At 24.6% G+C, this 15,523-nt stretch overlaps 1 protein-coding gene across 1 annotated transcript; it reads left to right on the top strand.

The window, feature by feature from the left end:
* The first annotated feature begins 1,415 nt into the window (after positions 1-1,415).
* Positions 1,416-4,963, top strand: LOC132927569 (nuclear transcription factor Y subunit gamma-like). Its single transcript, XM_060992119.1, has 6 exons — positions 1,416-2,030; positions 2,096-2,410; positions 2,882-3,013; positions 4,050-4,145; positions 4,652-4,756; positions 4,819-4,963. Exons 1-6 carry the CDS (start codon positions 1,938-1,940, stop codon positions 4,891-4,893), a joined length of 816 nt encoding a protein of 271 aa, XP_060848102.1. The 5' UTR covers positions 1,416-1,937; the 3' UTR covers positions 4,894-4,963.
* Positions 4,964-15,523: the final 10,560 nt, after the last annotated feature.

Below are 15,523 nucleotides of genomic sequence, written 5' to 3'. Positions count from 1 at the left end.
TAATGCCGTTATATCATTGAATTCAAACTTAATATCCCATTAAACATACTTAATCGACACCCAATATATAACGGAGCGATACTCACTTACACACGTTTTTATATTTGACATGCTAATTCTCTATTTTTAATAATATTTCTTGCACCTGTTGACGTATGTATAACAAATTTTAAGGAAAAACACAATCAAATATCTGGAAATATTTTTCAACAAAGGTATTTCATATATTCAATATAAAGATAGTTTTTCCTACACTATACGTTTAATTTATTTTTAATTCTGAATGAATAAATAATGTATTGATTTAACAATGATGCTTTTTTTGTTTCTGTCATCGGAGCTATAAAAATACTATCGTTTTAAAATTTGAGGTAGACCAAGTATAAAAAATTTTCCGTACTTTTCAAAATTATAAGAACAATAACAAAAAAATAATAATAATAAGGAAAAACCGTAATTTGTATACAAATAAAATTAATCAACTATCAACCGATAAATCTTAATGATATTTTATTAAATAAGAATATTAATATTTATTTATACAATACAAACTGTATGTATAGCAATTATTTAGGTATAATTCATATTAAAATAAGTTCACAGGTACATAAATAAATTATAAAATATATATTTAGTTTAGGTATTCAATATTAAAAATTATATACTATTGTATTTGAAGTACATTTACAACTACCTGTAGTAAAATATTCTAACAGGTGTGGCAGTTGGATACCAGGTATCCGACACCTTAAAGTTTATCAATACATCAATACACCTTGCCCGGTCGTAACCATTTTCCTCCGAAAACAAGATACCGTTTACCTCCACTGTCCATTATCCATCAAAAAAAGGTTGGTTTCCGTTTTCCTCCACATTATTTTTGACTAAAATTATGTCTATTTTCCTCCAATATTTTAGCCAGTGTGTGTTGAGTTCCGAATTATAAAGATAGAATATGGCTAGGATCACATTTCGCGCGTATCTGTTGATTAAATTCTGGTCGCTTAATTTCTAGGTATGTAATTACAAAAAGTAAAATAATTATTCATATTAAGTCTAATTTTTATTTTCTTTAAACAGGTGAACATTTGTTGCTTAAAATGTCCTATAATTATAAAAAAATATTATATTATATACTGTAGTGGTTTTACTATATTTTATATTTTACATAATATTGTATGGTTGCATTATCATCAACCACTTATATATTATATATTATATATATAATTAATTATTATTATTTTATTTATTGATTGGTTGATGCATCTTTATCGACGTACGTATTTTTTTTTATTATATTCATTCTGTTTTTAGCCACCCGCAAAGTTCGGCGCGTACGGTGTATTTTATATTATAATTATACTTTAAATATTTAATTTGTTATTTAATTTTAATTTAACATTCTGACAATGAATGACGATTTTATTATTTTATTAATTGGAGGAAAATGGACAGCGGTGGAAAACGGTATTTCGTTTTTGGAGGAAAATGGACCCGCCCCCTTACCCAGAACCAATTGGAACATAAAATCACCAAAACCCAAACACGAATTAAATTAGGTTAGCCGGTAGTATTGGTAGTACTTATAGGTTAGTTTAGTTCGTTAGCTGTTATGTCGAGTATGCAGAAGAAACACGGTTAGACGTCGTATATGTATCGTTAAATAATTATTGGACATTTTGGTTTATTTTGTTTATAACTAGAAATACGTCTATTTTAATGGATGTGCTAATTTAAGCTGCAAATTAATTAATTTCAATTGATTCCTAATTGTGACTCGTAAAAATACAATAATTACGTTCATATTCTTGATGGATCCGTAAGTATCAATGGTCGACTATTGAGTGGTGTATGTTGTAATAATAAACGTGTTATACAGGTCCACAATAAAAAAATATAAAAACAATCCAACTAAAGACGATCCCAACACTATAACAATGCCCAGAGAAAAGAACAGTCAAACTTACAATGAAGTTTGCCTAAATCAATTTTGGTCCAAAACAATTGAAGAAATTAGAAATATTGGAACAGTAAAAACCATTTCTTGTATAAACTAAACTTATAATTGTAATAGAACAGTTTTTTTTTTATACAGATAAACTTTAAAACACAAACATTTCCAATAAGCAGGATAAAAAGAGTGATGAAATTAGATGATAATGTGGAAAGGGTCAATTTAGAAACTACAATAATACTTTCGAAAGCAGTAGAAATATTTATCAAGGAATTAAATCTTTTCGGGTGGATTCATGCCAAAAATCAACAGCGACGAATATTAATGAAAAATGATATTAGTATGGCAGTTGCCATGTATAATCAATTTTATTTTCTTACTGACATAGTGCCTAGAGTAAAAGCAACAAAAAAAACTGATAAAAGAGAATTTAAGACATCAAAAAATCCTAAACAAGTAATTATCACAACACCAACATTACATCTATCTTATATAAAATCAGATCTTAAATACTTTATTATAATGCACTTCACTAATGATTTATTATAGAATAATAAATATTACCTTTCCATAAAATATTAATGCTAATAAATTTAAATTATGATTTACTCTCTGTATAAATTAAAAAATTACACTTTTACTACTAAAATTACTTAAAATATAAGTTTGTTAACTAACCTTAACATAATTCATGGTATAACTTATGTGAGTTATGTAGCATATAATTATAACTAAAACAGTTGGATAATTTAAACTTCAAATTTGCTTAACTATGAAGAACTATAATGTAAATATTTCTATGCTTATATTTTTTGTATTACATTTTCATTGATAAAATATTTTAAAATCTGTTATTCAGTTAAATATTATTAAAGAAGATCAACTTATCGTTTAACTTAAAAAAAAAATTGTATTTTTAAATTCTAGGTTCAGTATTATTTTAATAATGCTAAACAACAACAAAGAAATAATGCATCAGCGTCTAGTACTGGACAAATAATACAAACTGTACAACCAATAAATCAAGTAGTACTTTTAGAGAATGGTATCCAAAATCAAGTAAATATAGACTATATATTATACTGTATTATAATCAATTATTATAAGTAGACACTAGACCAGATTTCCGTCCAATCGCATATTTTTATTATGTGTTTTAAATCCTATAGAAACAAGCTTTAAGAAAAAAAGTTTTATTTTGCACGTTCAGGTTATTTTTTACAAAAATGTACTAATTAGTACTTTTTACAAATATTTTTGCTCCATAATCTATTATAACATCTATCTACTTTATCATTACTATATTATGTTGTTATATGAATTATTGGGTTTTTATATTATCTAATAATATAATTATATAATATCAATATAATACAATGTAATTGAGATTTTAAGACCATCCCGTAAAACAAATTTCCCTCTATCTTATTCTGTTTTCAGCTATTTCTCTCCAGTTTGCTCTTGGGTCTACTTGACGATACTATTACAATTATCAATTACATATACATGTATCCATATACAGTCTATCCGCTGCAGCCGTAGTTAACTCGTATTTTCACAATTAAAGAAGATATAATTTTACAGAAAAAAATTTGGAAATGTACATAATAATAAATTTTAATAAAATAGTGTAAATCAGTTTATTATTATTTTATTTAAATAAAATAAAAAATTTGTTTAATTGTATATTTTAATATAATATTTAATAGTTAATGCCAACTAGTAAATAATACTATAAAAATAAATAGCATTAAAAATAAAATTTGAAGTAGGTACTTGCAATGAAATTTTTTTTACATAATTTCTAAAAAAAATTTGATTTTACACGATTTTGCACATTTTTGCATTTTAATTGCACGTTATTTAAGAGTTAGCTGCACGAAAATCTGGTCATTAATTACAAGTATAATAAAAAAAAGCCGATATATATTTGTTAGATAATTAAAAATTGTCTTATAAAGTATTATCTAGATTCTTTTAAGTTATACAAGTAACAAATATATCTAAGTATTATATATTTATATTCAGTCATTAATAAATGAGTATATCTATTTTATTTTTATGAAATAATATATATATTTTTTTTTACTCTTAGATTTCAAATATCACATCATACACTTTTACAACAAGTACTTCAACAACTGCGACAGACGGTCAAATGAAACTTATACCGTTACAATGCAATACACAGGTATTAAATACAAATTTAAATTGTGTACTTCAATTAATAAATGTTGTTAATCATACTAAAGAAATAAAACCTCTACCTGTAAGAGTTGTTAACTATTAACTACATACAGCGCTGGATTGGCAAGATGTCAACCTACCGAATTTAAGAATTTCTAACGTTTGATTACAGCTATTTTACGGTTTAAATAATTCAAATCAATTATATTTTCTACCCATGTTTGTACTAATTTATCTCTAAAATAAAAATAATAATTAAACCAGGCCATATTTTGAGCGACTCACTGAGTTTTCCTCGGTAACTCGCCAGACCAATCCGGCCCTGACTACATATAAGTATACAATTTGAAGTCATACTAAAAATTACACATAATATTAAATAATTATTATTTCAAGTAGTTAAAATTATGTATTGAAACTTTTTATACCGTTTTAGGTATCTAAAGTTTCATTAAAGGAGTCTAGAAACAAATCATATGATTAGAATTTTAAAGTTTTTTTTTTTTTTAGATGTCGACTAACTTATATAATGTGCAAACACTTCAAATACAAAATCAAAATTATCTTCAACCACAACAAATTCAAATGGTTTATTCGCAACCTCAAATCATACAAGTATGATGTATAAATTAATTTTATTTTTTATAATCAACTCACTATAATACATTTTTTTACAGATGACCTCACTAGTTAATGAATCTACACCAACATTCATATTTCAACCAAACAATTTCCCAGTTCTGAATAAATGATTGTAAATTAAGTTACTTATCTGTAACATAATATTATTATAAGAAACTTACATATGTATCACATTTCACTAATTTATGAATATTAAGATTACGGTATGAAAATTATTATCATCAATACCATTCAAGTTTGTTTAACATGTATTAAATTTATCAATATTTTGATGAAAAATTATTCTTAAGACAGGCATGTAATTTAGGTTATAAATTATTGATCATTATTGTGTATTATAATTCATAATTCCTTATGTTTTTGGCAATTAAACAGAACTTTCCATTTTTTCCAGTTGAAGGATATATTTTTTGATTTATTGTTTTAATTAGATAACCATTCATGTGTAAAAAATCTTAAATACACAATAAATTATTGAAATTATTTTTAATAATGTTTTTTTTAATTATTTTGGTAAATAAATTGTAAATTATTTGCCATGATATAAGTAGTTAGTAATTATATTTAAATTGAACTTATATTTTATTTTTATAATAATGTAAAATGTAAATTATTAAGCAAATAACAAATATCAAAATAAAAGAACTAAACTAGAACCAATATTCATTATTAGAATGTGCAGACACATATTTATAACCTAGTTACTACACGGAAAACAAAAAAAGAAATAATACATTTTTACTATTATGAGTTATAATTAATACATAATTATAATTCTATAATTAATAGAACAGTAATGTAAGTTTCTATAATAAATGGTAAGTATAAAATATATAAAAATATTGATAATATCCAATAAACATAATTAGCTAATCTTTTAGAAAACTCAAAAATATATCTTACGAGTTAAGACAATATTCAATAAAAATAAAGTTTATACTATTAAAAATTAAAGAATGTTCATACTGTTTATTTAATGACTTTTATTAATAAGAATTAAAAAAATATTATCAATTAATGATAAAATGCATTTACAGTTAGTTTTCTGAGAATAATATGTTTCTAGAAACATGACTTATAATCCAATCTGCAATACCAAAATAAAATGCAAGCTCATAAACAAAAAACACTGACAAAAGTTAAGATCAATTGACTAATTTTTTTTTAGGAATATTTTGAAAATCATTAATGTCATGAAAAAATTCTAATGAACACTAATAATTTTTAATATCTTATTCCTACAGTAATTAAAACCAGTATAACAGACCATTACACAATTATAGGTAGTATAAAAAACGTACAAATTAATAAAAAAACACATAGATAATTACTCAAATACAATATCATATATTGATTACAATAAGGCAGTTAAATTGTTATCTTGTATCGAATGAACTGGATTATTTGAAACCAATAATACTAATACTGCATTAGATATTTTTAATAAAATTAAACTAGACACTAGCATCAATTGTATTGTATCAAATCATATTTCAAAAAATAAAATTAATTCTGCAGGGCTTCCAATTTATGAAATAATAGAGGTTAAATATCCCACTCTTACACCTAAAGACTACTTAAACATAGTAAACTCATATTTTGTAACAACAGGAAGTAGATTAATTGAACACAATTTTCCCAATAGTACAAACAATACTCAATATATTTTTTAAAAAAAAGGAGTAAATACTAAAAACATATTAAACACAAATCCCATCTTCAATTTAAATACCATTAGTACTTATGAAGTAACCAATATCTTAAATAATCTGAATAATAATTTGACACCTGGAACTGATGGTTATACAGCATTATTTTTTAAACAAATAGGAGACAATGTGATATTACCTATGACCCACATAATAAACTGTAGTATAACAAATGGTATAGTACCAGATGATCTGAAAGTAGCAAGAATAGTACTAATTCATAAAAAAGGGGGTAAGATTTTATTAATTGTAGACCTATATCAATAGTAGGAATTTTAGCTAAAATCCTTGAAAAAATAATTAAAAATCAACTATTAAATTACTTGGAGAAAAATAAAATAATATATCATGGACAATACGAATTTAGAAAAAAATTAGGAGACGCTTTAATTGATATAAATAACTTTCTACGTAACAAAAGGGATTGTAAAAAAAAAATTCTAATTACGTTCTTGGACTTGGAAAAAGCATTCGACTCAATTAGTAGACAATTATTACTCAACAAGTTAAAAAAATTAGGCTTTGATGAAAATACATTAAAATGGTTCACCAACTAACCACCATAGGATCTAATCATTGTAATTATTGCTATGTCAAAGATTATGTAGTTACTCAAGGTACACAATTAGGCCCCATAATGATTTTATTATATATTAACTCTGTACCTGCATCATTATTAAAAGAAAAATTAATCATGTTTGCTGATGATATAGCACTATTTAATTTCAAAGATAATTGGGAAAAACTAAAACAAACCGTCGAAATAAATTTACGGTATATGTATGACTGGATAAAAAAAAATATATTATCACTTAACATAAATAAATCGGTCTGCATACCAATAGTTACAACTCGTTCACCGCTTCCTGTTGGATACAGCTTTGTAATACATAATTGTGGAACTGGTACGATAAATTGCAGTTGTAAACCAATTAGAATGGTTCTATCATTCAAATATTTAGGAATAACAATAAATTTCAATTTAAAATGATCAAAACATATCCAAAGTATTAAAAATAAAATAAGGAACTTAACTGCTTTATTCTACAAAATTTGATTTCTTAATAAATCAATTATAAGACAAATATACATGGCATTATGTAATTCAATACTACTATACGGTTTTACATGTTGGGGAGGCTCTAATAGAACAGACATAAATACATTACATATAAGATATAACACAAAAAAATGATAATAAAAGTAGCATACTCCTTACAATTAAAATACCCATCAGGGGAATTATTCAAACATACAAATATATTACCTATCTATAAATTAAACATTAGACAAATTTTAATAAAATCTATACAAAACAACACACTAAATGCTATAGAAATAATGGACAGAAGAACAGGTAAATACAATAAACCGTCATATACGTTTTTAACAAATTCAAGGAATTCTCCCAATCACGTGGGGAAAACTATAATCAACAATTTAAGTAATGATGCGAAAAGTCTAATAACAAGTTTATGTGAAAACTAATCTAATAATACCAATGATATAGTTAATAAAAATCAAATAAAAAAGGCTATAAATAAAATAGTTAATGAACTAGATGAGAATGTGTGTATAAATGAAATTTTAAAAAGTGAATATGTGTAATAATTTATAAATCTTATCCGAATGTGTATATGTTAAATTTGTTACTAAAATATGTTCCATGAAATTTTTGACTACTGTATAATGTTATATAATAAGTTGTATTTTTAATTGTATAAGTATCCCATTTAATAATTTTACTATTATAAGAATTTATAATCTATAAAAACTCCGTATACCAGATACGAGCTTAGCTCAGTTGGTATACATATCAGCTATTATTAATGTATTTTTAATGTAATAATTTACTTATTGTTATCATAATATAATTGTAATTAATATTTGGCTGAAATAAATAAATAAAATACTCAAACATATATATAATGATAATAATTTACATTTATAACAAAATATATATATGAAAAATGTTTAACTTATTTAATCGTAATATTTTGAGTAGTTACATTTTTACTTGTATTCTATGTATTATTTTATTAGGAATAGTTCACAATATATATTAGTACAAAAATAACACTTAACACTTATAAATTATAATGATTACACTATGTCTATATATATAATTTTTAGTGAACCGCCACACAAACACATTGAAAACAACTGTCAATATACAAACTATAAACTGACAGACTTGAAAGAATTTTTATTCATTTTAATTTTATTTAATGATATATTTAAACTAAGTTAATAAAAACTAGATATAAATTAAATTAAAATCTATCCAACTGAGTAATCTAATCTGATAGAAATGCAAAATCAAATACGGTTAATTGTACTATAGTAATACATTTAAAAAAGAAATATCTAAACTATTGGAAGATTAATTATTTTAATGTGACGTGTACCAATCAAAATCCATATTATAATTAATTTCTTTATTTTTTTTAATTTTAAAATTGTTTTTATTATTTTTATCAGGTATGACTACTAAATATAGATTTAACTGATTTAAGAAAGAATTAATTAATTAAATAAGTGGAGCTTAAATAAAACTATTGGAGCTAAGCCCCCAACATATTACCTAAGCTAGCATTTAAATACTGTAATAACACTAATAATACCTGTCTATAGGTACATAGCCATGGTTAAATTATGTGGTAATATTTGTTGTACGTACGGTATTACGGTAAATTATATTTCAATCACCAATAAAGAACGATGGAAGAGATATTAACCGAAGTGTAATTATTACTAGTTCTAAGTTCACTGTCAACTTATTTAAAAGTATTAATCCTAATTATTTCGTCATGATTCGTTTAACAACAGTCGAATTTAATGGTCAATAGTCGATAATATTTTTGTAGTACAGTATGCATGTATCGTACATTATCCTTGGACCCGCCCAGTGGTGAATTTAGCGCCTGGAAAAGTGGGCAGTTGCTTAGGGCGAAAATTATTAGGGGGCGCAATTTTAGACCAATATTTTATTGAAAACACGGTTTTTTTAAAAATAATATAAGATACTTTTATGAATTAATCTTTACAATTAAAGGAAACTACCTACCTATAATATATAATAATACATTTTCATATATCAAAAGTTAAATTAATTTTATAAATATTTATCAAGTGTTGATTTTAATGTTTCTATTTAACGATAACTATCTATTATTATTAAAGACGAAAGAATATTATTTTTATTCATAAAGAAATAAAATATTAAATCTAATTATTAACCAGAGCCACTGTGTTTATGTGGATATAACATACGTATTACGTATACAAAAATAAAACTTTTTTCTATCCGAAAGATAAAATTTTGTCAATTGTGATGATTGTTTTGATCACTTCGAGACTATGAAATAATTGAAAATATAAGGAATATTACACAAATATATAATATTATAATATATGCTATTTCAGAAATCAAAAATGTATCTTAAGTTATGGAAAAAAATGAATTATTTATAACTTATAAGAAAATCTTTGTTTTGTTTTTTTTAATTCTTTATAGTTAATTTTTAATTGAGGTGTTATTTCATTGTTTCTAAAAATGAAACGAGTTTGATGTTTGACGAGATTACGTGTGAACGTTAGTATTTACTAATTTACTATTTACTAAGTACAAATAGAAAATAAAATAATATACTCAGTAATTATACCAAATAAGTATTTAAAAATACGTTTTATTAATGGATAAATTTAATGGGACGGCAAAATAAAATTTGCTTTAGGGCGGAAATTGTGTAAATCCGTCTCTGGGCCCTCCATAGTAAAACCAACTACAAACTACGGGTGGATAAACCTATAACATACAACCAAAAATTATAAAGGAGGATTCACTGCCATCGTGCGTGTCATTAGATATTTCGAAAAAATATTTTAGTTTTAAATTCTTATAAAGTAATCAAAGTAGTAAGAAAACGTATTTTCTGCCGCCTGCTACCAACTCAGTCTACTAATCTCAACGCCACTTTCTCTTAACGATATCGCCTTACCACACTCCCACAAAGCCATATATGTATCTAACACCACCGCCAAGCGATCGATCTCACCACTACCTCTTGCTGCCGCATTTCTCACCACCGCTGGCCATCATTCACATTATCTTATAGTAATATAGTAAATTGAACCAACTATTGAATTGCTTGATTAATTTTGAAACCTAGAATCTAATATTATATGACACTATTTATGACTAGACTATATCATAGAGAATCAGTGTATACCTAATAAATTAAATTATTGTAATATTATATGTATATATTTTTTAACCTAACCTGGGGGGGGGGGGTGTTTCCAAAATATCTCTTAATCACCCCGTGAAATTCGAATAATTCCTGGATATTTTAGATAAACTGTGAACTAAGTTAAAAATTTACCTCAAGACTTGCAGCAGTCAGACCTAATAAAATTAATTTCACTATTGCATTTACGACATGTAGAACACCCCCCCCCCACCACCATTTAAATACACCACTGTAAAATATATTGATGTTGATTAAATTTTCTTTCAGAACTTTAACTGGTTATAAATTATCTTATGGTTAATTGACTATCAGTTAAAACTAACACTGAAAACCTGACCCTAAGTATAATTTTTACTCCAATAACTATATTAGGCTTATATAAAAATATATATACATATTTAGGCCAATAATTCATCACGGTTATTTCAACGTGGCTATTAAATATTTCAAATGCTAGAATTTATAAATAACAATTAAGTAAAAATATTTTGAAAATTATTTTGTAAGTCATTACTAGGGCTCGGGACTTCTAGGAGTTAATCATTAAAAACATATAGCTAAGTAATATAAAAATTTGTTTCATAGCAATACAAGTTTATATTTAATAAGTATAGTTGCATATTTTGACCATTTTTCATTTAATAAGTACATATTTTACAATTATGTATATGAATGGGTCAGTTTTTAACTCCCAACTTAAGAAAATATCTAATAGTTCAATAATGTAATGCTCAAGGTAATTAATAATTAGTACTATATTAAAAATATACAAATGTATTCAATTTAAGTTGTTTTTTTTTTTTTAAAAAAATTAAAAATTTTTGTTTTAGACTAAAACTTAATGTAAGATGAAAACAAATTTGAAAAAAGAAAATAATATCTCAAATAATTAATCAAATTTATCTATTTATGTATCATATCTACAAATATAATTATTTATTACAAATATACTTTTTTTAAATACATATTTTAATAGCATATTTAGTGATTCTTTAGGGCACAAATGTTTGCATATTTAAGATTTTTAGGACATAAAGTCCCTTGCCCTAGCCATTACGCATTGTGCTAATTTAAAATGTCTTAAATAAATAGTTTTTCAATTACCAAACAATATTATGCGTGAATTTTCGTAAAAATGTAGACTTCGCAACAGTGGCGTAGATAGGGGGGTAGGGGTTGATTTTGATTCTATAATTAAATGGAAATTATTTTTAACCCCTTTTTTTAACACACAAAAAAAAATATTTTTAGACTTACACTCGACATTTTTTTATGATTATTGTAAGTAAAACTTATGTGAGCCTTCAGCCTTGTATTGAATTTTCAGGTATAAATATAAAAAATTGTATGCATTTTTAATAACCAACAAAATTATTTTTTAATTTTTGCAAATACTATAATAGGAACCAAGATTAAATAATTTAACTTAAAAACTAACCGTAAAAATAATTACGTTCGTGCAGTCGTACTGAATGTCTACAACGACAGCGCGTGGCGCGGCCTTGATACGAGCAAATATCATTTCATTTGATTGCTAAGGGAGTAAGGGAGAAATCGTATTCGGTATCACAACATTCACAACGATCTTAACGTAATACTATAGTTAAAAAATATTTAATATAATTGAAATGTTTATAGTAAAAAACTGTTTTACGTTGAAAAGAATTAAGATTAAGGCTACAGTTATTATAAATTATAAATTATAACTAAGAATCAGTGTTTTACAAATTTACAATATTAAAATAGGAACTTTAATCCTTTAAATGTAAAATAATATCATTTAAAATTCTTCGATATCAGAACAAAAAAAGAAAGTATTCAAATTTAAAATCACCAAAATAATGGATTTGGAAACAATAATATTTATTATCGTATTAATGATATTTAAAAAGTAAAAAACGAAATTTCACAGGCAAAGTTCTTATTTTTATATTATGATAATCTCGTGTCTTCTCGGTTTTTTCCCGTGTAAAACGGTTTTAACAAATGAAGTTAGACATGTATACAGTCCTCTTAAAATTAAAAATTACAAATAATTTGTTAGGTTCTCGAACTTTATTTCATGTTTTTATTATGTATATTATATAATATGAAAATTGATAATAAATAATTTCAAAAATATTTAAACTATTTTTAAGTTAGTTATCACGTATGTACAGTAGGTACATACTACATTACTACATCTAGTACTGGTATTGATTTATAATTAATTAACTAATAATAACAAGAATACACAATGTATACACCTATATATAATTGTAAATATATGTATAATTATACAAAATATGTGATGTATTTCGGAAAAATTAGTAAAATTAGTACAAACTATACTAATGGCAATTTAATTAGATACTTAAAATATTCTTAGAAATAGTGCTAAACTACTGTCTCCGCCGTCCGCTCAAATGTTTTTTGTGTATGCAATGATTTATCATTAAATTCAAATTTAACATTACTATTACAGTGACCTACTTAATGACGACACCTACTATACAAAGTCACAACAATTTAATAAAAGTGTTTGAATTTAAATTTTGACAAAATTTAAACTAAAACTAACAATTTTAGTTATTTTGCTGTAATTTAAAATTATTTTTTGTAGGAATTTAAAACTTTGATCTATATTATTCTATTATTAATTTACTGTATTTTATATGTATACAGTATAATTTTTGAAACATTTTAATTAATTTTATGCTATTGGTGCTATTATCTATTCACATTTAAATATTTAATAGTATAAATGCAGGAATAAGAAACACAAAAGTTACTAGGGGGCCAATTTTTAGAACTTTAAAATCTAGGAGACCAGAGTTATAAAAAAAAGGCATAAAAATAACTAATAATAATTAATATAATAAAATAAATGATTATATCTTATTAGTCATTAGCTATGTCACTATGGATATAATATAATGTTCACAATTTTGAATTTTATTTTATATACCTTAAATTAAGTAACTCAATTTCTAATTCTATAAGTAATAAATACTATTTTGCAAATATTAAGTACCTTGTACTATACTGTCTATATTTAAGATATTCATTGTACCTAGTGTACCCATATAACTAATTACAAACTGTACATGTCCATGTAAAAATGAGTCCATCTAGTAAAATAAATATATTTAGACATTGAATAACTTGGCTATAGTTCAATACTATATTCTACGAATAATGTAATTTATAAATACAGATTAAATATAATATTTTATGAACCAATTCAAAAATGTAACATGGGTCAGATGAAAAAAGATAGCGTGCAAGATTCAGCTCGCTGGCCAACAAGCAACAATTGCCCATCTCTGGTTTATACTAAATGTCTCAATGTCTGTCTGTTACTAATAGTAAAATTAATCATTTGAATAATTGATATTCAATAATAAAAATATACTTATATAATAATAAACTAAGACCTGTCTTCACTCAGAATTGTTTTTCATTTACAATGATCGTTGAATTAAAATTTAACACATCCATTACAGTTATCTACTAAATAACAAGGTACACTTGGCTTATTGTACAGCAGAGTGGTTACTTACTTTCCCCCTTTTTCAATATATAATTAATGATTTTTGATTAATTTGTTATTAAAAAATCTAATATACCTAATATTTTTTGTCATATCTACCTTGTGTTCATCACAATCTGCTATGTATTAAAAGTAATAATTCTTCTTAAATTAATGCTTATTCTACATTTTATAATTTTAAAAAATAATCTTTTTTATCATTTAGGTAAAAATAATTTGATTTTGCTTGGTCTCATACAAAAATATGTAATACAAAAGAAGTACAAATAAATGGCAGAAGACAGAAAACTGGACAGTAAATATACCACTTAACTTTATTACATTATATTAATTTAAAATTATTTTTATAATAATGATAATAAAAATAATTTATGAAATCGGGGTTGAATAATGTTCCACGACGATCAGCGCTGTTTAAAATTCAATATTGTAAATTTTTTACAACTATAACAACTAGTTAATTTGTAAGTTTTTGATACAAAAATAATGCAATAATGCATTACTATTGACGCGAAATAGGTTATTACTAAAGACCGGATTGTTGTAAAGCTAACTCCTAAAAAACGTGCAATCAAAAAATAACATTACTTATTGGTGAAATCAATCAGAAATGTCGATACATGGCGACACTTTTTTTTCTCAACTTCGTTTTTAATATTTTATAGTTTCAATCATCTAAATTAATGTAAATTAGTAATTACCTGCCCTCCATTATTTGGCCGCTTGTCTGCTATAATATGAATATGAAATGTAAAGCTAAGCCCGTTAACTAAATAACAATGTTTGATAATATAGGTAGTAGGTATATAATATTATTATTTTATCATATTATTAATATATCTGAAATTTGTTTATGACGAAATGTTAAAAGATATAAATATGACTAATATAAGAGGGTAATACTTAAGGTGGATATATATATTATATTAACTAAGGACTTGTTAAGACAGTATAATCGGCAATCGCATAAGAATTTGACTGCTATAGTGCTATCGTCTAGTCGATCTAACTATTGCTCTATTTACAAGTTAAAACCGTGTCAATAATAATTAATAATATGTGATTATAAATAATCGTGTATTCGTGCTGTACTCTAACTATAAATAATATTATATTTAATTATTATTTATTAATATATGTAAATATGGCAACATTGCAACACGTGTCTACACTCTGCCGCGTCTGTCAGCTGGAGTCCCTACCAAATTAGTGTGATATCAGCAATTTCGTTCCCGCCGACCCAGCA

The sequence above is a fragment of the Rhopalosiphum padi genome, chromosome 3, assembly GCF_020882245.1.
Source record: "Rhopalosiphum padi isolate XX-2018 chromosome 3, ASM2088224v1, whole genome shotgun sequence".
NCBI lineage: Eukaryota > Metazoa > Arthropoda > Insecta > Hemiptera > Aphididae > Rhopalosiphum > Rhopalosiphum padi.
Note: the sequence above shows the minus strand (reverse complement) of the source record. Positions and strands in the feature narration are given on the sequence as shown.